The sequence below is a fragment of the Microcaecilia unicolor genome, chromosome 2 (assembly GCF_901765095.1).
Source record: "Microcaecilia unicolor chromosome 2, aMicUni1.1, whole genome shotgun sequence".
Classification (NCBI taxonomy): Eukaryota; Metazoa; Chordata; class Amphibia; order Gymnophiona; family Siphonopidae; genus Microcaecilia; species Microcaecilia unicolor.
The window spans coordinates 452,964,188-452,991,491 of record NC_044032.1 but is presented as its reverse complement, the minus strand read 5'-3'; the positions used below and the strand labels follow the sequence as shown (position 1 = coordinate 452,991,491).

The 27,304-nt window shown below is 43.6% G+C and overlaps 1 protein-coding gene across 1 annotated transcript in view; it reads left to right on the top strand.

Annotated features, from left to right (window-relative positions):
• CCT7 (chaperonin containing TCP1 subunit 7) overlaps positions 1–27,304 on the top strand; it is a 70,937-nt gene that overhangs the window by 31,471 nt on the left and 12,162 nt on the right. The window contains exons 3-9 of the mRNA XM_030190953.1: positions 1,548–1,654; positions 7,703–7,828; positions 10,857–10,909; positions 13,872–14,043; positions 14,483–14,647; positions 15,772–15,960; positions 24,902–24,999. Of these exons, the coding sequence (XP_030046813.1) occupies positions 1,548–1,654; positions 7,703–7,828; positions 10,857–10,909; positions 13,872–14,043; positions 14,483–14,647; positions 15,772–15,960; positions 24,902–24,999 (910 nt within the window). The remainder of the gene's footprint in view (positions 1–1,547; positions 1,655–7,702; positions 7,829–10,856; positions 10,910–13,871; positions 14,044–14,482; positions 14,648–15,771; positions 15,961–24,901; positions 25,000–27,304) is intronic.

Below are 27,304 nucleotides of genomic sequence, written 5' to 3'. Positions count from 1 at the left end.
GCCCTTCTTCATCAGATCAGAAATAAGCAAATGTGTTAGCTGGGGACTTCAAAGCATGGGGACTTCAAAGCATTCCATAGTCTAGCAGGATGTTTGTGGGGAGGGGAGGGTGATAAGCAGTGAAATACAACTTATGGTTTATAGTGGGCTAGAAAACCCAGATCCTTGTTAAGTCCTGTCCATTGGATGTCAAAATATTCAATCATTCTGATCAGAATGATTGAATATTTTGACACCCAACGGACAGGACTTAACAAGGATCTGGGTTTTCTAGCCCACTTCACTGCTGATCATCCTCCCCTCCCCTCCCCTCCCCACAAACATCCTGCTAGACTATGGAATGCTTTGAAGTCCCCATGCACATCTCCTACCCACCCTGCTAGACCATCTATGAGGGACTGTTATATACACTGTCAGCTAACACATTTGCTTATTTCTGATCTGATGAAGAAGGGCAACCTTCGAAAGCTAATCAAGAAATGTATTAAGTTATGTCCAATAAAAAGGGTATCATCATATTTTCTTTTCCATGTTTTAATTTTGTTTGATTTCTATTGATTACCTTTAAGAGTGGACTAAATGCAAGGCGCAGTGCCCCGTAGGGTGCACGGAGCCAAAAATAATATGGCGCCGTGCCCCGACGGGCATGCGCACCAAGCCCCAGCGGGGGCGAGCGAGGGAAGGGACAGGCCCCATCGCCAGAGGCTCCCCGCTTCAAACAGAAACTGAAAGGGAACTAGGACCTTGGAGACATCTGCAGATCTGCCTATCCTTGAATGTGGACCTAGAAAGACATAATAGGAAATCCTGCCTCCCTAAAATGATTCAGCAAGTTATTTCACAGGGTATAGCTTAAAATTTGTTTTGTTTTTAGGAAGCCCTTTTATAATGGCTTCCAAAGTAAAAATGGAGCAAATTCTGTATCCTGAAATTTGCAAGAGAAGACATACTAAATGTAATCAGTTGTACTAAAATTTGGGGCACCTTTATTTGAATGGAAGTTGACAGATAATGTAGTCTTAGATCTGAGAATAACGTCGCTAACGTTTAGTGTGCCCTAAATATTAGCGCACACTAAAAACACTAGTTTGCTAGTAATTTTGGTGGCACATATCACAGGTGTTAAAAATATTGAGGTGGAGTTTCTTAGCTGGCAGCTTCTGGACCTTGGAGAGTGGGAGATGAGCCCCTCAATGTTTCAGCTGGTGATGGACATAAGACCTGAAAACTGAATCCAGAAACACTTGGTCCTGCATCTAATGATGCCAGCTGTGCATCTGAACAAATTGTGGAGGTCTCTCACTGCACAAAGGTATCATAGGACCCACAGACAATTTAGTGTGTGATCCTAGAAGAGAATCTTTTGTCTGGATTTTATTTTCCCATAAATTGAGGTAATTAACTGCATGCAGGAAGTTGATCAGCTGTTATCTCGAACTTCTGAAGGGGACAAAATGTGGCATAATCTTTTAAAAGAAGATCCTTGACTACATAAATGGAAGTTTAGTCTTGTAAAGTGTTTCACTGATTTAATTTCATAATTTTAGGTAAAGCAACAATTTCCAATGATGGTGCTACTATACTGAAGCTTCTTGATGTTGTGCATCCTGCTGCTAAAACTTTGGTGGACATTGCTAAATCCCAGGATGCAGAGGTAATGTATTTTAAAGGGAGGGATGCATAACCAGGGGACCTAATCTGTTGTTCCATAAGGCATTTTTTTGTGGCCTGGAGATGTCTTTTGTTTCATTGGCAACAACAAGAGCCACCGTCAATGACTTTCTGGAGGAATTAACTATTTTATTTGTTTGAAACTGGAACAGTTGGATGCCAGGTTTGGCTCTCTGATGGCCTGGTGCAAATTTCAACAAAGCTGGTCTTTGTTTTGAGACTACTTACTACATCGAGCCTGGAGTTCTTTATTGAATTTGTAACATAGAGCATATTTTCTGAAGGGGTGGGTGGGAGGGACTTGTTATATGTGCACCAGCTGTTTAGTCCTCTGGGTCATTGTGAAGGAATAGTTGACTCAGGTTGGGATGGTATTTGTTTTTGTGCAGATATGGTGGGTGGTAGCTTTAGGTTTGGTGGGGTGCAGGGAGTCGGTGGGGGGGGGGGGGGAATGTGGTGTTCACCAAATCGTTGGGCAATTTTTCTGTATTGTATGCTATGCATATTTCATTGTTTTCTTTTGTGACTTTAATAAAGTATAATTAAAAAAAAACAGGGTACCACTAACAAACATACTTCAGTGATCCTTAAAAAACGCCATAATTTTAACGTGCTGTAGCATTACATCCAGTAGTAGTCTCACAACACAATTTTTGTCAAACACAGTCTCAGAAAAAATTGTTCTTCAAAGTAAAAATTAAAAAATACACTTATTTTTTTCAGGAAAAGTTCTTCCAAAACACTGTGGCAATCCAGCACTGCAAAAAAAAACAAAAATAGGAAGCAATTCAACACTCAGAGCCATTTCCAATCACTGCAACCTGTTGCACTAACAGGTGTCCCGACAAGGGTGCCTTGTTTAGCCTGAAAAGGCTGCTTTAGGGAACTACCAAATAGAAAAAGGAAAGCACTTAAATACAATAATAGATTAAAAGCCTTTACTTAGCCAGACGTGCTAATTTTTTTAGCTCGCGCTAAGATAACACTAGAGACACCCATAGGAATATATGGGTGTCTCTAGCGTTAGCTCTGCTAAAAACGCTAGCGAGCTTTAGTAAACAGGGCCCCCTAAATGTCTTCTTCAAAGGACTTCAGTGTGTCTCACCCATTATTGGAAAACCTGCAGCTCAGTGAACAGTGTACAAGATGGTGTAACACTGACACCATCCCAAATTAAGATAGTTCTCAGTCTCACGAGAATTGCTCATAGTACGGAGCCTGTCACAGTAGCAGAAAAAAAAAACTTAAAAAAAAAAGGTAAATAAAAATAGCCTACTGGTTGAAAAGCATGAGAGATACATCCAAAGGGGGAATTTTTAATCTGAAAAATTATATAAATTTATTCATAAGAAAGAATGGTCTAGGATACAAAATATGAACTTAAACAGTAAATTGAAAAATAAACTAAAAAAGTGATGTGTGTGTATATGTATTTGTATATATGTGTGTATGTATATATATATGTATATATATGTGTATGTGTATGTACAGTGGTGGAAATAAGTATTTGATCCCTTGCTGATTTTGTAAGTTTGCCCACTGACAAAGACATGAGCAGCCCATAATTGAAGGGTAGGTTATTGGTAACAGTGAGAGATAGCACATCACAAATTAAATCCGGAAAATCACATTGTGGAAAGTATATGAATTTATTTGCATTCTGCAGAGGGAAATAAGTATTTGATCCCCCACCAACCAGTAAGAGATCTGGCCCCTACAGACCAGGTAGATGCTCCAAATCAACTCGTTACCTGCATGACAGACAGCTGTCGGCAATGGTCACCTGTATGAAAGACACCTGTCCACAGACTCAGTGAATCAGTCAGACTCTAACCTCTACAAAATGGCCAAGAGCAAGGAGCTGTCTAAGGATGTCAGGGACAAGATCATACACCTGCACAAGGCTGGAATGGGCTACAAAACCATCAGTAAGACGCTGGGCGAGAAGGAGACAACTGTTGGTGCCATAGTAAGAAAATGGAAGAAGTACAAAATGACTGTCAATCGACAAAGATCTGGGGCTCCACGCAAAATCTCACCTCGTGGGGTATCCTTGATCATGAGGAAGGTTAGAAATCAGCCTACAACTACAAGGGGGGAACTTGTCAATGATCTCAAGGCAGCTGGGACCACTGTCACCACGAAAACCATTGGTAACACATTACGACATAACGGATTGCAATCCTGCAGTGCCCGCAAGGTCCCCCTGCTCCGGAAGGCACATGTGACGGCCCGTCTGAAGTTTGCCAGTGAACACCTGGATGATGCCGAGAGTGATTGGGAGAAGGTGCTGTGGTCAGATGAGACAAAAATTGAGCTCTTTGGCATGAACTCAACTCGCCGTGTTTGGAGGAAGAGAAATGCTGCCTATGACCCAAAGAACACCGTCCCCACTGTCAAGCATGGAGGTGGAAATGTTATGTTTTGGGGGTGTTTCTCTGCTAAGGGCACAGGACTACTTCACCGCATCAATGGGAGAATGGATGGGGCCATGTACCGTACAATTCTGAGTGACAACCTCCTTCCCTCCGCCAGGGCCTTAAAAATGGGTCGTGGCTGGGTCTTCCAGCACGACAATGACCCAAAACATACAGCCAAGGCAACAAAGGAGTGGCTCAGGAAGAAGCACATTAGGGTCATGGAGTGGCCTAGCCAGTCACCAGACCTTAATCCCATTGAAAACTTATGGAGGGAGCTGAAGCTGCGAGTTGCCAAGCGACAGCCCAGAACTCTTAATGATTTAGAGATGATCTGCAAAGAGGAGTGGACCAAAATTCTTCCTGACATGTGTGCAAACCTCATCATCAACTACAGAAGACGTCTGACCGCTGTGCTTGCCAACAAGGGTTTTGCCACCAAGTATTAGGTCTTGTTTGCCAGAGGGATTAAATACTTATTTCCCTCTGCAGAATGCAAATAAATTCATATACTTTCCACAATGTGATTTTCCGGATTTAATTTGTGATGTGCTATCTCTCACTGTTACTAATAACCTACCCTTCAATTATGGGCTGCTCATGTCTTTGTCAGTGGGCAAACTTACAAAATCAGCAAGGGATCAAATACTTATTTCCACCACTGTATATATATATATATATATATATATATATGTATATATTCACACACACACATACAGTGCACTCCATTTAAGTGCACGTCGGATAAGAGCATGGCCATCAATTTCTATGGGGACAAACGTCGGTTTAGCGCACCACTGATAAGTGCAAAATTCGCTTATATGCATGGTTTAAGACCGCTCCTCTGCAGGAAAGACTCTGCATAATCGCACGCACGGTATATGGAAACTGATTGGCGCGTAACAAAGGGGTGGTAAATTTAAAATCTCGGTTAACTGCCACAGGCAGAATAAGTGAAAGAATGTTGTTAGAGTGTACAAAGGAGTCGTCATCGTCACGCAACTGTAAGACTTTAACACTGGCTGAACGAATAGAAGTTCTTAAAAAATTAGAAAACAAACAAAGTCAAGCATCTATTGCTAAAGAATATGGTGTCAATCCCAGTCACATTTCACATATCTTGAAGCAGAAAGACCAGCTTCTGGAAGACTGGCAAAACAATACAAATCCACACAGGAAACGCAAACGGACGGGAAAAGCTGAGGATGTAGAAGATGCTCTTCTTCGGTGGTTTTCTCAAGTCAGGAGCAGACAGTTTCCTGTCAGTGGTCCACTGCTTATGGAGAAAGCTAATTAGCTAGCTGAAAGTCTTGGACTAACTGAATTCAAAACCACTGTTGGATGGTTGGAAAGATGGAAGGAGAGGAACAACATAAAATTCAAGAAACAGCATGGTGAAAAACAAGAAGCTGATGACTTTGGTGCTGAAAATTGGGCTGTTTCAGTTCTTCCTACCATCTTGAACGAGTTTGCACCTCGTGACATTTTCAATGCTGACGAAAAGGGGCTCTACTGGCGAGCGATTTCTGGTGGAACACTTGCATTCAAACAAGCCGAAACTAAAGGAAGTAAAACATCGAAGGACCGACTGACGATCCTCCTTTGCTGCAATATGGATGGGAGTGAGAAGTTGGAACCCCATGACATTGGAAAGAGGAAACAGCCCCGTTGCTTCAAGAATGTTAAGCGACTTCCTGTGTCATACGAGGCTAACGCAAATTCATGGATAACTGGGGAAATTTGGAAGCAGTGGCTAAAGAAGTTAGACACTAGAATGCGGGCACAAAAGCGTCAGATTTTGTTGCTTTGTGATAATTGTGCTGCACACAGGGATGATGTCAGGCTGTCTAACGTCAAGGTGGTCTTCCTGCCACCAAACACTACCTCTCTCCAACCTATGGATCAGGGCATAATAGCCAATTTCAAACAACATTTTCGGGCTCTTGTGCTACGTTGTCTGATGAGCATTATGGATGACCAGACTGGCAAGGATAAATGTGCTGTTGAACTGGCTCGTAATCTATCACTGTTGGATTCCCTACATATGCAGAAAGAAGCCTGGAATCATGTTACACAGGCAACCATTTATGGGTCAGAGTGAGGATCTTGAATGAAATCCTGTGAGAGATGAGGAGCCAGTGGTCTGCATGAAGAAGTGGGGTGATGTGGATATATTTTCTTGCTCTAGTGATCAGCTTGACAGCTATATTTTAGGCAGTTTGTGGGCATTGGATTTCACTGGCTCAAGTACCTTGTAGGAGGGCGTTAACAGTAGTCCAGTTTAGAGACCATGAGAGAGAGTGAGTGAGAATACGGAGAGCAGCTATAGAGAAAAGGTGACAAATATTATCATTTTAAGCTTGAAGGAGCCTTTGACTATATTAAAGAAATGATGGTGGAAATTTGAAATATTGTTTAACTAGTAAAACAGGCCCGTTTCTGACACAAATGAAACGGGCGCTAGCAAAGGTTTTCCTCGGAATGTGAATGTTTGAGAGAGTATGTGTGAGATTGACTGTTTGTGAGAGAGAGAGAGTGAATGTGCGAGTGTGTGTGTGTGACAGAGAGAGAGTGAGACTGCTGGGTGCGAGTGTGTCTCCTCTGTCCCCCCTCCAGGCACCCAGCCATTCTCCTCTCTCCCCTGCCCCCCCTCCAGCCACCCAGCGATTCTCCTCTCTCTCCTGCCCCCCCCTCCAGCCACCCACTGATGCTCCCCTCTCCCCTGCTCCCCTCCAGCCACCCAACAATTCTCCTCTCTCCCCTGCCCCACTCCAGCCACTCCTCCACTTAATCAACATATATTAAATTCCCCCATGTGCTACAGAAAAGCACCGAGCACATCCTATGTAATAAAACGCACCTCCAACGTTCTGAAGCCGAGAAAGTGAAGCCTTCTAAAAGTTCCAGAACATTGCAGGAATGCTTCAAGGCTTGAAGGCTTCACTTTCTCGGCTTCAGAACGTTGGAGGTGCGTTTTATTATTTAGGATGTTTTCTAAAACATTTTGGGTTGATCCTATCAGTCTGTCAGCTATGAGGACTGGAGTGGACAGTGTTGGGGGGGGGCGGGCTCTAGAAGGAGGCCTTTTGATTTTTCTGAGTTCAGCTTAAGGAAGTGAAGTTAAAGCCAATCCGTGAATCAAGTTATTTTGCTGTTAAGTGTGTGAATATCTTGGGGTTGGTGCTGTCAGTGTTAAGTACCTGCATATTGTTTGCATAGACATAGGGCATGAGTTTGAGAGACTATATTAGAGATAATAGATCATAAAAATGTTATAGAAGAGGGGTGAGTATTGAACTTTGGGGAACACTGCATCCAGGGTAGTAGGGGGTTGTTTTTGTGTCTTGCTATTGGATGGTATAGGTTCTATTTTATAATAGGATTTAACCAGTCAAGGGCTTTGTCAGTGATACTAGTATCTTGTAGTCCATATAGAATTACTGGGAATGAGGGTTTATTTTCTGGATTTTTGTGAAATCATGTATGAAATATTGGGTTCATATTAATGGAAATTGGATGCTGGTTTTTGATTAATATGAACTCAATATTTCATATTCTCCACTGTTGCAAAATCAATGTAAGTATTCTACCTAAAAGTGAAATTCTTGTTTCAGGTTGGTGATGGCACTACATCTGTGACTCTCCTCGCATCTGAGTTTTTGAAACAGGTGAAACCCTATGTAGAGGAAGGCTTGCATCCTCAGGTTATCATCAGAGCATTTCATACTGCAACCCAGCTGGTATGTCGGCATTCTACTGTCACATATGTGGTTTGTAAAGCAGCATGTCAAAATGGCAGGCTAGATGTCAGTTGAATTATGCTGTATGGGAACCTATAATCTTCATACATTTTTGGCAGGTTTTGGGGTATTGAGCTCCTTGTTGGTCTCTTTGGGGAATGCAGAATTCACTAATATCCTAGTGTGAGTTTAGTAGGACATGCCAGTACCTGATGCATGCAGTTCTTAGTACTATTATTTACTACAAGGATATAAAATATGGTGCCTGGCAAGCTATGCCCACAACACTTTCCCAGTTCCCTGCCCCAGTATCACCCTGTCTGAGCATAGGTGATGTGTGCCCTCAGCAATATCATGGAGATTCCCTTTAGTTTCACTGACCAGTGACACATTATGTAAATGGTGCATCATGATGTCAGAGCTAGATGTTTTTATGGGGGGAGGGAGAGCCAGTAGTCCTTGTTCCCAGGGCTATCTGTAGGCATCAGAGCCCATGGACTGCCTTGATAGGGGCCCTGAGACAGATTACTTTCCTACTCCTCACCTTTCTTTTGCTGTTGAGCTTATTGGTTTGAGACCAGTACAGTGCCAGCATATGGAGCCAGCTGCTCTTCCAGTGCCTATAGTAGTAGCTACAATGTGGGGAATGAGGGTAATCTGATCATCATTATGGGCAGGAGGTGACAGGGAGGGCTGAGAGAAAAGCAGCACTGGAGGCCTGATGTACTACTTGAGGGAGAGGTGCCTTAGGTGGGGCATGATTAAATGGGGGCAATGGAACTGAGTGGGAAAGCAGTGGAGAGGTGTAGAATGGGATGTTGAGTGGAAAGTGGGGGAGATACGGGATGAGGAGGGCAGAATGGAAATTCAGGGATGTGGGAGGAGAACATGGACGAGTGGCGTAGCCAGACAGTGAATTTTGATTGGGCTTGGGTGAAAAGTGGGTAGGCACAACATTTTCTCTGGCCTGCCCTACCCCCACCTCAAAATATAAGTACATTGACTAATAATGATCCTCATGCTCTGTCAGCTGAAGACTTTCTCTGAAGGTGGCCAAAGTCTCCTTTTACCAAGCTTGGCAGGCAGCAGCAACATCCCTAAGCCACTGATCCTGGCACCCCATGCATGCTTAGCTGTCGGTAGCTCAAGGATGCTGTCGCTGACTGCAGAGCTTGCTAGAAGGGAGTTCTGGCCATCTTTGGAGGAGGTCCTCAGCTGGAGAGGCTTGGGATTCCTACTAGCTACAAGGGTCAGAACCATTGTTAGATATTCTAGGGCCCAGGTCAGAAAAAGGAAGGACCCCCTCCACGATCCCCTTTTTTCCCTGCCTTCCCTCTGATTTCCCCATCTGCCATTACTATTACACTGACAGACCCTCACCAAATACAGAACAAGGGATTACAAATTAGAAATAAAAATGTTTAGACAAAAGTTGAACTGGGAACTTAAACTTGGCATGTGCTGCAACACTGGAGAAATAAAAACAAATGCATTTCCTTTTCTGCTGAACACAATACAAAGACATTTGCAATGCACATTTCCCAAAGCTAACATATTCCATTTAAAACATTCAAAATAAAATGCTTTTTTCCACCTTTGTGGTCTGGACATTGTATTTTTGTATCATGTTGGTTTCAGTTTCTCTTTTCTGCTTTCTATCTGCTAATTCTTCTTCAAGCAGATGCTGTCCATTTTGTCTTTTTTACCCTCACATGGTTCCACCATTCCCAGTTTCTTCCTCCCTCTCTTTCTAGCCCAATATCTGCTCCCTGTTTCTCCCCTCCCCAGTCTTATAGCCTGACATCTCTCTCTCCTGCCCTCTTCCCTGTGGTCCAACATTTCTCTCTCTCTCTCTCCCCTTGCTCCCACTGTCTGGCCTCTTTCCATCACTCCCTTCTGCTCCTGGATCCAACATCTCCTTTCTTCCCTCTCCACCTCCTGTGTATCTCTCCCTCTCTTTCATCCACCCTCATGTTCAACGTCAATCCCTGTCTCCCATTGCTCACTATCTTTCTCTCTCCCTCTCTTGTGCCTTGGGTCTAACATCTCTCTTCCCCTTCCCCCCATACAGCATTCTCTCTCTTCCTCTGCTATGTCCAACATTTCTGCCTCTCTTCCACTGTCCACCATGTCCCTTCCTCCCTTGTGCCCCATACAGCAGCATCTCTCCCTCCGTCCCTCCCCACCACTCCTATGTCCAATATTTCTTCCTCTCTCGCACCTCTCCCCCTCCATGCAGCATCTTTCCCCCCCCAATCCCCATATCCAAGATTTTTCCCTTGATTGCCCCTCTCCACCCCTTTGGTTCATCTCTCCCGTCCTCCCCCTCCACCCATGTCCAACGATTCTCCCTTTCTCCCCTCCCCTACAGAATCTCTCTTTTGGAAAAAGACCCTTCCCCCCCCCCCCCCCCCCAACTCTCCCTCTCACTTCAACTCAGCAGTAGAGCACCCTTAACAGCACTGGTGTCAAGAGGGAGCAGACTGGACTCCCAGCAATCCTTTATCTGCCTCCCTCTCTCCCCAACAGCAGCAGTGTGCTAACTGGAAGCCTCCCCTCTGCCGCATCCTGCCCCAGCAGAAACAAGAAGTAGCAACATGGGGGGGGGGGGGGGGGGAATGCTGCAGAGGGGGGGGGGGGCTTCCGGGTTAGGGGCAGGCAGCTTGTGGGAATCACCACTACTGGGGAGTGGAGATAGGGAGGGAGATGCTGGATTGTGGGAGCCCAGCATGCTTCCTCTGGTGATGTTAAGGGTTCTCCGATGCTGGGTGGGCCTAGGCACAGCCGTGGCTATGCCTCCGACATGGACTGAGGTACTGATCATGGTATGGTGTAGAATTGGGGAGGAGAGAGCATGTCAAAAGGTAGACTAAATGTTAGTTTATGTATGTTGTGATCACATAAATTTCAGCAGTCCTTATTTTGTGGGATATTTGATCTGTTTAAAATGTGTTTTAGATTAGTGCTAGGTAAACTATTTTTCACCAATGTAGTATTAAATGGTAATTTAATTTTTTTCTCTTATTAGGCTGTAAACAAAATAAAAGCAATTGCTGTTACTGTGAAGAAGGAAGATAAAGAGTGAGTTAAGTGTTATATAAAATTTACTATAGATCTGCATTCACTGGCAGTTTATAAGATATGCCTAGAGAAAAACTGACTGCTGTATTGGTGGAGGACACTATCGGGCTCATTTTCAAAAGAGAAGGACGCCCATCTTTCGACATAAATTGGAAGATGAGCGTCCTTCTCACAGGGTCATCCAAATCGATATAATTGAAAGCCGGTTTTAGACGTCCCCAATTGCTTTCTGTCACAGGGACGACCAAAGTTCAAGGGGGCGTATTGGAGGGGTAGCAAAGGCGGGACTTGGGCGTGCCTAACACTTTGGACATCCTTGACCCATAATCGAAAGAAACAAGGCCGTCCTTGACGAACACTTGGATGACTTTACCTGGTCGTGTTTTTCTTATGACAAAGGCACAAAAAGGTGCCCGAAATGACCAGATGACCACCGGAGAGAATCGGGGATGACCTCCCCTTACTCCCCCAGTAGTCACTAACTCCCTCCCACCCTCAAAAAATATCTTTTAGAATATTTTGTGCCAGCCTCAGATGTCATACTCAGGTCCATGACAGCAGTATGCAGGTCCCTGGAGCAGTTTTAGTAGGTGCAGTGCACTTCAGGCAGGCGGACCCAGGCCCATCCCCCTACCTGTTACATTTGTGGAGGAAACAGCGAGCCCTCCAAAACCCACCAGAAGCCCACTGTACCCACATCTAGGTGCCCCCCCTTCACCGGTAAGGGCTATGGTAGTGGTGTAAAGTTGTGTGTAGTGGGTTTTGGGGTGCTCAGCACACAAGGTAAGTGAGCTACAGTGGTGGAAATAAGTATTTGATCCCTTGCTGATTTTGTAAGTTTGCCCACTGACAAAGACATGAGCAGCCCATAATTGAAGGGTAGGTTATTGGTAACAGTGGGAGATAGCACATCACAAATTAAATCCGGAAAATCACATTGTGGAAAGTATATGAATTTATTTGCATTCTGCAGAGGGAAATAAGTATTTGATCCCCCACCAACCAGTAAGAGATCTGGCCCCTACAGACCAGGTAGATGCTCCAAATCAACTCGTTACCTGCATGACAGACAGCTGTCGGCAATGGTCACCTGTATGAAAGACACCTGTCCACAGACTCAGTGAATCAGTCAGACTCTAACCTCTACAAAATGGCCAAGAGCAAGGAGCTGTCTAAGGATGTCAGGGACAAGATCATACACCTGCACAAGGCTGGAATGGGCTACAAAACCATCAGTAAGACGCTGGGCGAGAAGGAGACAACTGTTGGTGCCATAGTAAGAAAATGGAAGAAGTACAAAATGACTGTCAATCGACAAAGATCTGGGGCTCCACGCAAAATCTCACCTCGTGGGGTATCCTTGATCATGAGGAAGGTTAGAAATCAGCCTAATAACAAGGGGGGAACTTGTCAATGATCTCAAGGCAGCTGGGACCACTGTCACCACGAAAACCATTGGTAACACATTACGACATAACGGATTGCAATCCTGCAGTGCCCGCAAGGTCCCCCTGCTCCGGAAGGCACATGTGACGGCCCGTCTGAAGTTTGCCAGTGAACACCTGGATGATGCCGAGAGTGATTGGGAGAAGGTGCTGTGGTCAGATGAGACAAAAATTGAGCTCTTTGGCATGAACTCGCCGTGTTTGGAGGAAGAGAAATGCTGCCTATGACCCAAAGAACACCGTCCCCACTGTCAAGCATGGAGGTGGAAATGTTATGTTTTGGGGGTGTTTCTCTGCTAAGGGCACAGGACTACTTCACCGCATCAATGGGAGAATGGATGGGGCCATGTACCGTACAATTCTGAGTGACAACCTCCTTCCCTCCGCCAGGGCCTTAAAAATGGGTCGTGGCTGGGTCTTCCAGCACGACAATGACCCAAAACATACAGCCAAGGCAACAAAGGAGTGGCTCAGGAAGAAGCACATTAGGGTCATGGAGTGGCCTAGCCAGTCACCAGACCTTAATCCCATTGAAAACTTATGGAGGGAGCTGAAGCTGCGAGTTGCCAAGCGACAGCCCAGAACTCTTAATGATTTAGAGATGATCTGCAAAGAGGAGTGGACCAAAATTCCTCTTGACATGTGTGCAAACCTCATCATCAACTACAGAAGACGTCTGACCGCTGTGCTTGCCAACAAGGGTTTTGCCACCAAGTATTAGGTCTTGTTTGCCAGAGGGATTAAATACTTATTTCCCTCTGCAGAATGCAAATAAATTCATATACTTTCCACAATGTGATTTTCCGGATTTAATTTGTGATGTGCTATCTCTCACTGTTACTAATAACCTACCCTTCAATTATGGGCTGCTCATGTCTTTGTCAGTGGGCAAACTTACAAAATCAGCAAGGGATCAAATACTTATTTCCACCACTGTATGTACCTGGGAGCAATTTATGAAGTCCACTGCAGTGCCCTCTAGGGTGCCCGGTTGGTGTCCTGGCATGTGAGGGGGACCAGTGCATTACAATTGTTGGCCCCTCCCACGCCCAAATGGCTTGCATTTGGTTGTTTCTGAGATGGACATCCTTGGTTTCGATTATCACCGAAAATCAGAAACGACCAAGTCTAGGGATGACGAAATCTAGGGACGACCAAATTTAAGGATTTGGACGTCCCTGATGGTATTTTCGAAATGAAAGATGGACATCCATCTTGTTTTGAAAATACGGGTTTCCCCGCCCTGGATCGGGACATTTTGCAAGGACGTCCATATCAAAACATGGGTGTCCCTTTTTGAAAATGCCCCGCCACAGCTCTCAAGTTAAGAGAGTTAGTAAATCTTGAATCTGAACAAATAAGTCCAAGTATGTCCATCTGCTCTGGATAATTGCTGGACTTGTTTTCTGTTCTTTCTGGGCAGACAAAAAGCTTTGTACTTTAATTTTTCTGTTACCTATGATGAAAAGTACTTTTGATAAGTGTCTAAACTTTACTATTTTCACTAACTTTCTCAGAGAACAGAGGCGTCTGCTGGAGAAATGTGCAGCCACAGCCCTGAGCTCCAAGTTGATTGCCTTACAAAAGGATTTCTTTTCCAACATGGTGGTAGATGCAGTCACCATGCTTGATGATCTTCTTCAGCTCAAAATGATTGGCATCAAGAAGGTTCAGGGAGGTGCTCTGGAAGTATGTTCCTCCCCCCCTTTGTACTTTATATCTGAATTTAGAAATTGTCTGAGTGGCTTGAGCGTCTGAAATACCTTTGCAAAATGGGTCTTTGGAGATTAATTGTTTTACATTTTTAGGAATGTCTCAGGGATGCCTCTCAACACACACAGACAGGAAAGTCCAGATTTTCTTCAGTGTCTTAGAAGTGGTTAAAGTACATAGTCCTATTGTACTGATTATTAGATTATAGTTTTGATCCACCTGTATTGTATTTTATTCTGTTGATCATGTTAAAAGGCATTTGTTAATTGAATTTAATTAGGGTTACTATCTGTCATAAATATTATCTTTATTGTACTCCTAAATAAAAAAAAATATTTTAGGATTTGAGAGATACTATGGTGCCTTTAGAAGTCTGCATAAGACAGATTTCAAAATACCAAAATTCTTCTTTCAGGAATCTCGGTTGGTGGCTGGAGTTGCTTTCAAGAAAACATTTTCCTATGCTGGCTTTGAGATGCAGCCTAAAAAGTATGAGTCTCCAAAGATTGCCCTACTGAACATTGAGCTGGAGCTCAAAGCTGAGAAAGATAATGCTGAAGTTAGAGTCAACAGTGTAGAGGTGAGTTAGCTGGTTCACATACTGATATATTGAGAGCAGTGAAATGGAGTAGGATAGACTGAAAATAAATTCAAGGACCCTTTTTCTAAATTCAAATGTCTGTGTCGGGGCATTTGACTTTTAATTACAAGTGGCCCAGTGGGTAAATGTGAAGGTGCTTTACTTTTTGCTCTTAGTTGGGCTTATTCTGGCTCACTTTAGACTCACTTTAGATTTTTAGAATTTGATGTGGAATAAGAACTAGCATAATGTGTGCTTGTTCCCTCCTTGCATTTCTGGCACATGTCGCTGTTTAAAATTAGTTGTTTTATCAGTGATATGTAGCTAACTCATTCCTCCTAGTTAAATAAGCTTGCATACCCATTTTTGCCAGTTATGCATATAATTTAAATGTTAAAATTAGTTGCTAATTGTTACTAGTTATAATTGGGAGTTAATTGGTGCTAATTTGCAGTTATTTAGTATTCTATAACCTTAGTGCACAACTGCTAGGGGGTGTGGATGGAGTGTCAGCGGCACACCTAGCACTTTCAGGTTATAGAATACTATCAGTTACGTGCCATTGAGCTAGTTTGTGCTGAAGCCTAAAGTTAGGTGCCTAACTGCGGATTTACGCTAGTATTCTGTAATGGCAATTGCACATGTAAAATAGAATTTGTGCTTGGCTTACACACTTTAGTCACCTAACTTTAGTTGACTTTTTTTTTTTAGAACTACCCCCATAGTATATTGCAGAGGCCCAGCTCATTCTGGCCATAGTGAGCATGACACTTCAGTTTTCCCCAGACAGTGGACTGTGCAGATCTTTTATCTGCTATCATTTACTATGTTGTGAACAAGAATAGTAAGTCTTTCTGGGGCCTCTCAGTGTGTAGGAAGATAAAAATATTTTCCAGATTATTTACAGTTGGAAATGCATGGCCAGCACTGTGGAGTTACTCATGAGTGGGGGTTCCAGTTTCCAGAAAGAAGGGTGTTTAAAAGCTATTATTCTGTTTGAGAAAATAAGTTTCTTTTAGGAGCATATTCAATACTCGTGCAGCAATGCCAACTGCTTTTGTTGTACCATGTAAGATGTATCGAGTATTAAATTTGAACTGACTATGTGTCTTTTTTTTCTCTAGGACTATCAAGCCATTGTTGATGCAGAATGGAACATCTTGTATGACAAGTTGGAAAGAATCTACAAATCGGGTGCTAAGGTTGTCCTGTCTAAACTACCCATTGGCGATGTTGCGACTCAGTACTTTGCTGACAGGGATCTGTTTTGTGCTGGTAGAGTCCCTGAAGAAGACTTGAAAAGGACCATGATGGTAACCTTTTTATATTTTGATAAAACCTACATGCTGTCTTAAGCAAGACTAACCTAATTTCACTGTAAGAAATTGTAATTTCCTTTATTTTTTATGCTATCCTAATCCACAAAAATGTACTATATAGTGTAAACTAAAAACATTCATAATAAACTATAGTTCATAAACGCATTAACACATTGTCAAATTAAAATAACACATTAACCACATTCAGTGCAAACATAGATGTGCAAATAAAAAGCTCCATCAAAACCATCTCTCTGCTTCCAAACCAGCCATTCCAGTCTTAAAGAAAGCTATCTAATCTTCCTCAATAAAGCCCCAATGATCAAAGGTAAATGCGAGTACTAGATGCCAACTAGCGCCTGCATTTACCAGCGCAGTATGAACAAAGGGCCCTGGTGCAGCAAACAACGAGCGTGCTAGGGAATACTGCAGAGTTTATTTAAATGATATTAAGTAAGCTGTGTAGTATCTGCCCTTATGATCAAAGCACTGTGCTCTGACTGTGCAGGCGGAATACTGCCTTAACCCTATGCCAGCTTGGAGCTGACGTTTGGGTTAAGGCTCCTCTCTTCTTTCCCGCACCCCTCTCTGTCCAAGCCAGGCAGTCCGGGCTGTCATCATCGGTCCTGGGTGTCAACTGGACCCCCACCCCCTCAGTGGATAAGACCCTAAGGGCACAAGTGTCTGGAGGTCCGGTGGACCTCTATCCTCCCTAAATCCCCCCTCACCCAACACCAAAAAAATGTCCCTGGTGGTCAGTGGGCCAACCTACCTCCCCTCCCCACCCCCCACCCCCAATGCCTTGTAATGACGGAGGAGGGGGTAGCACTCCCTCCTCCTTCCAGCACCCTGCTCTGCTCAGTGCATCCTGGGATGTGCTGGGTGAGGCTTCCCTACCACATAAGGGAGAAACTCCCTTACTGTCCAGTGCATGGTGCTGCCATTTTGGAGGCGGCGCTGAAAGGGGAAGGGAGTGTTACTCCTTCCTTTCTCATTGCAAGCTATGGGGGGTTGGGGGCACTAGACCACCAGAGCGGGTAAGGAGTGGGGCTAAGTTTGTCCACTGGGCCACCAGAGACATTTGTTTTGGTTTCGGGGGGGGGGGGGGGGGGGGGGGGTTAAGGGGCTAGAGGTCCACCAAACCTTGTCAGGGAGCTGGGGGTCTTCCATTGGGTGGGGTGGGGTCAGGTTGGAGTTCAGGGGGGGGGCAGTTCCAGAGTGGAGGGCTCTAGCCTGTCCAAGGTGGGCAGTTTGGAGGTCCACTAGACCTCTAGTCCCTTGCATTGGCAATGTTTGGGCTTTTCTTTATTTTTCTTTTTTTTTTTTTTTTTTGATAGCCCAGACCTGTTAATCAACTTCTGTGGGAGGATTGTGCCTTGGGCACATGCCCAGGCACAGTACTCCCTCAGAAGTACCCCAGTGATCAGAGCTAATAGCATGCCTAAATTTCCCCATGCTGTTCCAGCACTAATTTTACAGCGCTGTTTGGAATAGTTTGGGGAAATTGATCATTGGGGCATAAAAGCTTGAGTAGAATGAATGTTCTTTCCTTTTTTTTAGGAGGAAAAGGGGAGTTTGTTTTGAAACATAACAATTGTTTCGTTCACAAGCTTGACCAGAGGCATTTTACAAAACAAAGTTGACAATTGGTGGGATTAGAGGTGAAGAAATGACATCCTTGTACTTAGTGTTTAGTGTAGAGTTCCACAACTCTACAGGTAGAACTCAAACGTATAGAATTGGGATGGATAAACTGAGGGAATACACAACTCATTATTTGAAGGGCTACGGACAAACCTGGTCTTTAGGATAATAAGAGCAATTAATATTGATATGTTTGGTTTAAGAATTAGGTTAATGTGCATAATTCATCTCCCCTTAAGTCTTTGAGAACGAAACTGATTTAGTGCTAACATCACATCTTTTAATATTTGCATTTAAATACAGTCCCTTAATAAAAAAAATATTCACATCCTTGTTCATTTTATCACATTATGCAATCTGCAATATAACTTAATGCATTTTGAGCTGTATGAGTTTTTTTTTGCTGATCTGCGCAACATACCCTACACTTTCAATGTGAAAGGAATATTCAAGACATGATTCAGAATAAGAATTCAAAAGTTTGATTGCATTAGTCTTCACACCTCATGACTCAGTGGGTAGCCCTATTGCAGCAACAACAGCCTCAAACCATTTGGCACAAAAGTGTCTTCTAGCTTTTCACAGTGAGTTGATGCAGTTTGTACCCATTCCTATTGGTAAAATTACCCAGGGTCTTTCAGGTCTGCTGGGAATTGTCTGTGGACTGTAGTCACCTTCTGTTTGGTTCGGGTCTGAGTTGGCCACATTAACTTTTTGCTAAGCAGTTCTATAATGTGGGTATTATCTCCAGTCTGAAGTTTATGGCAGACTGAAACAGATTTTCTTAGGATCTGCCTGTACGTTGCACCAGTCAACTTTAGAGGCAGACAAAAACTAGTGGTTTGGTTTTGGCTGAAACCAAATCCATGGCCGAAATTTTGCTGCTTGGTTTCAGCTGTAACTGTGACCCCTCCCCTCTGTCTCTTCCCACCAGAAACCGAAACTGTGGCCCCTCCACCACCAGAAAACCCATCCCCGGGCCCTTGCCGCCCATAGACCCTCCCCGGGCCTACCTTTTAAAAACCCTGGTGGTCTAGTGGCCTCTTTGGGGCAGGAGCATTCTGAGTTGCTCTTGCCCCTGCTGGCTGTGTTGTAAAAATGGCGGCCACCATTTTGGGATTGGAACTAGCATCCTGAATCTGAAACCATTTGTTTTTATAACATTCATCTCTTAGCACAGAAACCAAAAAGTTCTATTTTGATCTCAGTAGACCACAAAACTTCCCATGTGCATTGGGTTATTTCAAGTATTTTTTTTTGCAAAGGTTAAGATGCACATCGTGTGTTTGTTTCTTTAATAGTAGCCTGAGTGAAGTCAACAGCCTAATTTTTCATCCTGGGATTTTCAGTTCAGCTCTAGCACTCTGATTGGACTCAAGTTAGTATGGACCTTGTTAAGGCATTTTTGGAACCAGAGGTAATTTGGCTTGGCTGTGATAGTGTGTGAAGATGTTTGCAGTCAACACTTCTTGATTTCTTACTCATTTTTGAATATTTTATGTGATTTCTTCCTTGTTGTAGTCTATTCTAAGAGTATGTTTATATATATCACTGAAACAAAATGTGTGCTGCTTTTAAATGTTATTTTTTAGAGAGCAGAATGAAACAAGACTTTTTTTTTTTTACACACTGGGCATTGTATATACAGACTAATTTCAGTATTTAGTAATAACTGCTTTTCCTTAACATAATAGAACTGCTAAATCTTCACATATGGGTTACAATACAGATGAAGCCCAGTGGAGTATGAACTACACCAGCACTTTTTAAAGAAGCCTTCATGTAAGCTCACTGCATATGTCTGCCTGCCTCTTTCTGTCATGCGGGACCTCCTCAATCTTAACTTTTCTGTGGCATTCATCAGACCTTCTTGTCATGGTTGTCTTGGCCTGAAATTGTGCAATATTCACTCTTTGTATTTACAGTAAGTTGTTTAGTTTACTTTTGCGGGTTCCCTGATAGCTTCTTAGAGTTTTTGTTAAATTTGTAAAGTTTTTATTCCCTGTCATCCTGCTAGATCAGTCCAGACAAGTGGACTGATATATCTCCCAACGAGCAGATAGAGGCAGAAAGCACTGATTTTTCAGTGACATGATTAGAGTAAGAGGTGGTGCAGTCTTGGAACTTGCCAGTATTCCATGCTTCCAGCAGATGGTGCAGGTGGTCTTGTGCAGGAAAATGATTGAAGAAAACCTTCCCTGAGAGTGCTCTCAAGGATTGATCCACAGACCTTTTTCCCTTGCTGGAGCTTGAGGGCTGATCACCCTCCTCCTACGATGAGGCCTGGGCCTACAGGGTCTTCTCCAGACCTTTGTTTGTGATGTGAGGGTGCTCCGCCCCCTGGTGTGGATGCAGGGGGGCTGGGGAAAAAAACATGATGTGGATGCAGGGGGCAAAAAAACATGGTGTGGATGCAGGGGGCAAAAAAACATGGTGTGGATGCAGGGGGCTGGGAAAAAAACGGTGTGGATGCAAGGGGGGCTGGGGAAAAAACATGGTGTGGATGCAGGGGTCTGGGGGGGGGGGGAAAATGTTGTGGATGCAGGGGGACAGGGAAAAGAAACATTGTGTGGTTGCAAGGGGGCTGGGGAAAAATATGGTGTGTCTGCAAGGGGGCTGGGGAAAAATATGGTGTGTCTGCAAGGGGGCTGGGGAAAAAATATGGTGTGTCTGCAAGGGGGCTGGGGAAAAAAAACATAGTGTGGATGCAAGGGGGCACATCCACACACACATCAGGGTAATTCTGTAACAGACTTCCTGAGCCTGTGCGTCTAGCCCCGTCATTAGCCGTTTTCAAGTCCAAACTTAAAGCCCACCTCTTTATCAGTGCTTTTGACTCCTAACCACTACTCATGTCCTGTCTTTCAACCTCACCTATTATTCCCTTACTATTAATTGTTCTGTCTGTTTACCTGTCTTATCTAGATTGTAAGCTCTTTGAGCAGGGACTGTCTTTTTTGTGTATGGTGTACAGCGCGCTAGACAAATGATAAATAGTAGTAGTAGTAGAATACTGCTCCAAAGAGGACTGATGTAGTTCAGGTGAGGCAACTAGACCACTAGGGCAGGTGAAGGTAGCTGGCGAGGACTTGAATCCATACACGGGTGATGTCACGGAACCCAGTACGGGAAACACTAACCCCAGCAATTTTTCCCAAAAGGCTTTGCTGTCCTCCAAGAACACCTACTACAGGAAAGTAACTTAGGGCTCCTTTTACAAAGCGGCACTAACGATTAGCGTGCGCTAAATGCAAATAAGCCATTCTGTTCCCATGGGCTTCTTCGCATTCAGAGCTCCCTAATCGGTAGCGCAGCTTTGGAAAAGGAGCCTGTCATGAAACGCCTAGCCCACCCGCCTGGGGTTACCCCACGGTCACTTAGAGAGTCTATCCAAAGCACAGCTCTGGTGCTCATCTGGTTACTTTAACCGGTAAGCTATTCCTCCACATTATCCCCAGCACAGCTCAGGTCCGCCTGCACCTGCTGCTTGTGCTGTACACTAGCACCCTCCTCCCACTGACTGGGTCACAACTGCCTCTGGGTGAGTCTCCCGCTCTCAAGTTATCCCCAGTGATTTCTAGGTTACTGGAGGCCACACTTCCAGTTGCCTCAGTTCCCAGAAAGCACTCACAGACCCAACACACAAACCACCAGGTTTCTTATCAGTCCAGACAAACAGAGTCATCAAACTAATAGTGTTTATTGTCATAGAGGAACAGTGAAACAGAAAAAGTGCAATCAGCAGAATCACAGGTAATTGAAATATGGATCAATTATAAGACTAACTAAACATTTGAGTACTATCTAATTAGTACCTAGGAAGATCAGTACATATAACTGTTCCCTTGCGTCAGCAAAGAGATCCTACTCTTTTTATCTTGGCTAGGAGTGGAGCAAAAGCCAGTAGCTCCTGGGCAACTTCAAACTCCAGGCGAATCAGAGCCCAGAACAACAACGTTTTAAAAGTAACTGGCTACATCACTGCAGGCACTTCCCCTTTCTCTGTTTTAACAAAAGAAGGAATGGTCAGTTCTCTGTAACAGCATTAAGTATAAACATGCACCACATACTTGCCAAACTAGAGAAATACATTGCAGGAAAATATCAAAACAATTGTCACAGGCTTAAAACATACTGTTCTGTCACAGAGCCCTTAGTTGATCTGGTGACAGTTATTGAAGAAAGTGTCCTGAGGTCTAATGCATAAGTTTATTTTGCATATAATCTTCAAAATCAGTTGTTTATAGATATTTTTATGAAGATTCCATATGAAATGTATAGGTTATGTACCAGATTATGAACAGAGGCATACTTTGTAAACTTGTGATTGTCAGATGCAGAAAAGAGATGTCTAGAAGTCTAGTTTAGAAAGTTGATGGTGGTTGCCATCTTGTACAGCTACTTTTGAAAAATATAGCTGTAAAGGAAGCTTATTTGTAATTTAAAAACATTTTAAGACCTGAAGTGCTTCAGTACAAACTCATATTGCTAACAGGGAATTTGAAATGTATAAAATACGCTTTTTTGTGCATTGCGAAGAAACAGTATTTTAAGCTTGTAAAATGTATTGAATATTTTCCTGCATTGATTATGTTCTGAAGTGTATTTCTCCTATTTGGCCAGCAGGTGGTGTTTCTTTACTGTACAGCTGTTATAGAGAACAGTGTTTTTTCTTTAGTTTGACACAAACAGGAAGCAAGAAGCAGTATATATTTGAAATCTTGTTGACTGGGGTCTGATTGGCCTGGAGTTTGAATTTACCCAGAAGTTGTTGCTGGTTGTTGCTTCAGTCTTTGCCCGGGAGGAAAGAGAGACAGATCCCTTTTGCTGATGCTCGGAGAATTATGTGTCCTGACCTTCCTGGGTACTGTTTGGACAGTATATAGATGTTTAGTTAGTGTTTTTATTCATCCATATTTCAGTTGCCTGTTATTGTTTGCTATTTGCTCTATTTTGTTCCACTGTTCAATATTTTTTTAAAGAGAATAAACACAATTGTTTGTTCGCCCTGTTTGTCTGGACTGATAAAGAATCCTGGTGGTTTGTGTGTTGGGTCTGTGAGTGCTTTCGGGGAACTGAGGGACAACTGGGAGTGTGGCCTACAGTAACCTAGAAATCACTGGGGATAATTGGAGAGCGGGAGACTCGCCCAGAGGCGGTTTTGACCGAGTCGGTGGAAAGAGGGTGCTAGTGTAGAGTGCAGGTGGACCTGAGCTGTGCTGGGGATAGACCCTTTAATTGGCTATGGGATAACCCCAGGTGGGTGGCTAGGTGTTTCATGACATGCATTTTAACTTTAAATGTATGACTTATTTTTCTGGAGCTATTTGTTTAAGAAAATGAAATTTTAAAATAGATTTTTATTTATTTGCTTGTTTATTACATTTGTATCCCACATTTTCCCACCTATTAGATAAATTCTAACCATTTTAAGCTTACAAAAGGAAAAAGTATAAATGTTGAAACATTTGTAGAATATATTTTACCTTACTACAGAGAAAATCTGCTTAATTATGTTCTCTAGTAAATTAAACTAACTCCCTAGGAACAAACTTAGAAGTATTGGAATGGGATTGGGTTGCTGTATTCAACTACAAATCCCAGGTCCAAAAATTTAAATACTTTTAGGATATGGAGTGCTTCAGTGCAAACTTGTGTTAATAGCAGCGAAGGAATTTGTGAAATTAGGGAGTGTTTTTTGTGCACTAACTTAATGTGCAGCATAAGTTACTAGAGCAGCTAGGCCTTGGCACTTTGGTCTGTATATAGCTCATAGGCTAAATGTTTGACCCATCTGATGTTGAGAAAATATATTAAACTAGTAAAAAAGGCCCGTTTCTGACTCAAATGAAACGGGTGCTAGCAAGGTTTTCCTTTTTAGTGTGTATGTTTGAGAGTGTGTGAGAGTGACTGTGTGAGATAGAGAGAGTGACTGTGCGAGTGTGTGTGTGTGTGACAGAGAGAGTGAGACTGGGCGTGAGTGTGTCTGTGAGAGAATGTGTGTGTGTCAGAATGATAGTGTGTGCGCGTGCATATGTGAGACAGTGAGTGTGAGAGAGAGAGAGTGTGTTTCACACAGATACAGTGTGTGTGAGACAGAGTATATTTCACACAGATACAGTGTGTGTGAGAGTGAGACTGGGCGTGAGTGTGTCTGTGAGAGAATGTGTGTGTGTCAGAATGATAGTGTGCGCGTGCATATGTAAGACACAGTGAGTGTGAGAGAGAGAGAGTGTGTTTCACACAGATACAGTGTGTGTGAGACAGAGTATGTTTCACACAGATACAGTGTGTGTGAGAGTATGTGCGATAACACAGACTCTTTGTGAGACCGAGAGTGTATGAGACAGAGTTTGCAGAACCCCCTCCCCCTCCTCTTCCCCTCCCCCCTTCCACCCCTGTCCGAGTTCCAGAAACCCCTCCCACTTCTTCCCATCTTTGTGCCAGGACCCCCTCCCACTTCCCATCCCCCCTCCCCTTCCTGCTCCGCCTTTCCCCCCCTCTGAGTTCCAGGACCCCCCTCCTCCGTCTTCCCCATCCCCCCTGCTACCCCCTGATCCAGGACCCCCTTCCAGTTCCAGGACCTGCCCCTCCCCTTCCAGTGGATTTCCAGGAATCCCCTTCCCCCATGTCGTTTCAGGACCCCCCTCCCCACCTCTCTGGCCCTCCCTCTCATAAGAGCCAGCTGTTGCTTAAAAGTTTTTACCTCCTGCACGCTGTGATGCCGCTTCAGACAGCTTTTTCTTTTGCTTGTGTTTCAGCTGTTCCTGTGGTCCCGCCCTCAAGGGCTGGACCACAGGAACAGCTGAAACACAAGCGAAAGAAGAGGCTGTCTGAAGTGGCGTTCCTGCATGCAGGAGGTAAAAACTTTTAAGCAGCTGGCTCTTACGAAGGGGAGGGCCAGGGAGTGGGAGGGGGGTCCTGAAACGACAGTGGGGGAATGGGGGAGGGGGGTGTTTGCGGCGCCATTATGTTCGACTTGCGCTCCACATTTTCCTCATGGAGCTCCTTCAGCAGCACTATCAGTAATTCTCACCTCCAACGTTCTGTGTTGCCTGGGACCGTGACTACCTCGGAGTTGGTCTGCTAGGACCACATCATAATGCTGCCAGTGACGTCTCTGTCTGGTCTATGGAGACTACCGCACCACCTCCGAGGGAGGCACGGTCTCAGGCAAGACAGAACGTTGGAGGTGAGAATTATTATATAGGATGAGGTACATTTAGAAATGACATGAATTCTTATCTTCTCTCCCCCCCCCCCCCCCCCCCCTTTTCCCTTGCAATAACAGGCCTGTGGTGGTTCCATCCAGACTAGTGTTAGTGCCTTAACTGATGATGTTCTGGGGCAGTGTATGCTCTTTGAAGAAGTTCAAGTTGGAGGAGAAAGGTATGTGAATTAGCAATTTATTCATGCTGTCTGCTTTGCTTCTGATTTAATGTGCATTTTAACTTTACATGCTAAAGCATTAGAGCTTGATGAACAGTTTAAAAAGTAGTGGACACATTAAAGTAGGGGTTCCCAAACCTGCCCTGGGGGAACTTCAGTGAACACAAGTAAAAGACAAAATGTAGACCAGATTAGTCCAAAAACAAACTCGAGGGATGAATTGATGCCCCACTTAGCCAACTGTTAAAAACAAATATAAATCATAATGAATAAATAAATAAAAACAGCATTAAAACCTTTACACATAGGTGCTCTTTTTGAAAGCACATAGACTTACAAAGTTAACATAGTAACATATATAATCTTGTAAGTCTATGTGCTTTGCAGATGAGCCTCATAGTGTACAGGAGCAGTCACTGTGCTATTGTATCAGCTATAATATATAAAATTCTATAAGAAAACTACCATTAAAATTCATAGGACAATTCAAATTAAGTAGTACATGCTAACTAAAAATAAACATTAAGAATGCTACACCCAATTCACTATGAACATATAAGACTAAGAATCATTAGATCCAATAAGGGTATTTCTACCCCCCCCCCCCCCCCCCAAAAAAAAAAAAAAAAACACCTTGTCAACTCTAAAAACTGTACATTCTGTATTTAAGGTAAAACACTAATTCAGGTTCCATAATTCAACTAAAACAATCATACAATATGGGCACTACTATAAAACTACTTGTGAAGGTAGTAGTAGTAGTAGGTAAAAAAAAACTATACAGTTGGAGTACCGATAGTACGTGGTAGACAGGAGGCAGAAAGCTTGGAACCTCGTACTATTGGTGTGCTTATAAGCAGTATAAATGTTTTGTACTTTTTTGGGATCTTGCCAGGTATTTGTGATCTGGATTGGCCACTGTTGGAAACAGGATGCTGGGCTTGATGGACCTTTGGTCTTTCCCAGTATGGCAATACTTATGTACTTATGAATCTACCTCCGGAGTTGTCTTACAAAAGTCACCCAAAAAGCATGCATACAATCAGGTGTTTTGGCGGCCTCTCACCTTCCTCTGGGGTTGTCTTACATCACGCAGGCACAGCAAACAGGGAAGAACCTCTATGAGAAATCAGCACAAATAAGAGGAAATAGAGGCTGGCCAAAAAAATGAAGAACCACAGAAAATATTTATTCAGAGCACCAGTAGAAGGACCCAATATGGGACAACCCTTGCTTTCCTGTGTTTTTAAAGTTTTTTTTTTTATACCAGCATTTTACATACCTTTTTTGACCATAGAGAGGTTGATTGTGACTCCTGAGGCAGGCGGGTTGTGCCTTCTACTGGTGCTCTAAATAAAGCATAATTAAGCAACATTTCCTGTGGCAGCTCGTCTTTTGGTCAGCCTCTACTTCCTCTTGTTTATGTTGTCTTACCTCATGTATTTATTTATTTATTTGGATTTTGCTCACACCTTTTTCAGTAGTAGCTCAAGGTGAGTTACATTCATGTACACTGGGTATTTCTTTGTCCCTGAAGGGCTCACAATCTAAGTTTGTACCTGAGACAATGGAGGGTTAAGTGGGTTGGCCAGGATCACAAGGAGCAGCAGTGGGATTTGAACCGGCCACCTCTGGATTGCAAGACCGGTGCTTTAAACACTAGGCCACTCCTCCACTCTGTCCTTTAAGTTGCATGAACGCTGTCTGCAGTTTGTGTCCCACAAGCAGGAACAGCATGGAGTGCAGCTTCATATGGAGCCGATTGCTGTATGGCGTTTCTTCTGTTTTGCAGGGGGCAGGGGTCGGACGTATTCAGTGCTCCCATTGGTTGTGCTGTACAGTGCAGTCGGTGGCAAGTGCTGCGTGCGACTGTCCTTTGCCTTCTGTGGCCACTGAAAAGCCTGGCTGTGTGCATGCTTTTTTGGTGCCTTTTTGTTTGTTTTTTTGAATTTTAAACAATTTTTATTGAAGAGACAGCAAAGTAGTACAAAGTATGTAAAGTACATGGAACCTAATGTGGATACAGTACTAAAGACATAAGAGAACAGGAAATAATCAAAATCGTCTCGTCATTTTTATCTTTACCCCTCTCCCCACCATCCCAAATTAACAAAGCTAGCATTACTGGCAGCCTGGTTTCTTATGGCTTCTGGTGATTCAAAAACAGAAGGTAAGGTATTGCATTATGAGATCAGAGTTAAATCGCCAATCTGACTCCTTCCGTGGCCCGTGGTGATATGTGTTTAAATAACTGTCCCAAATCATTAGAAAGCGTTTTTTAATGAGCCATGTGTTTCCCAGGTGT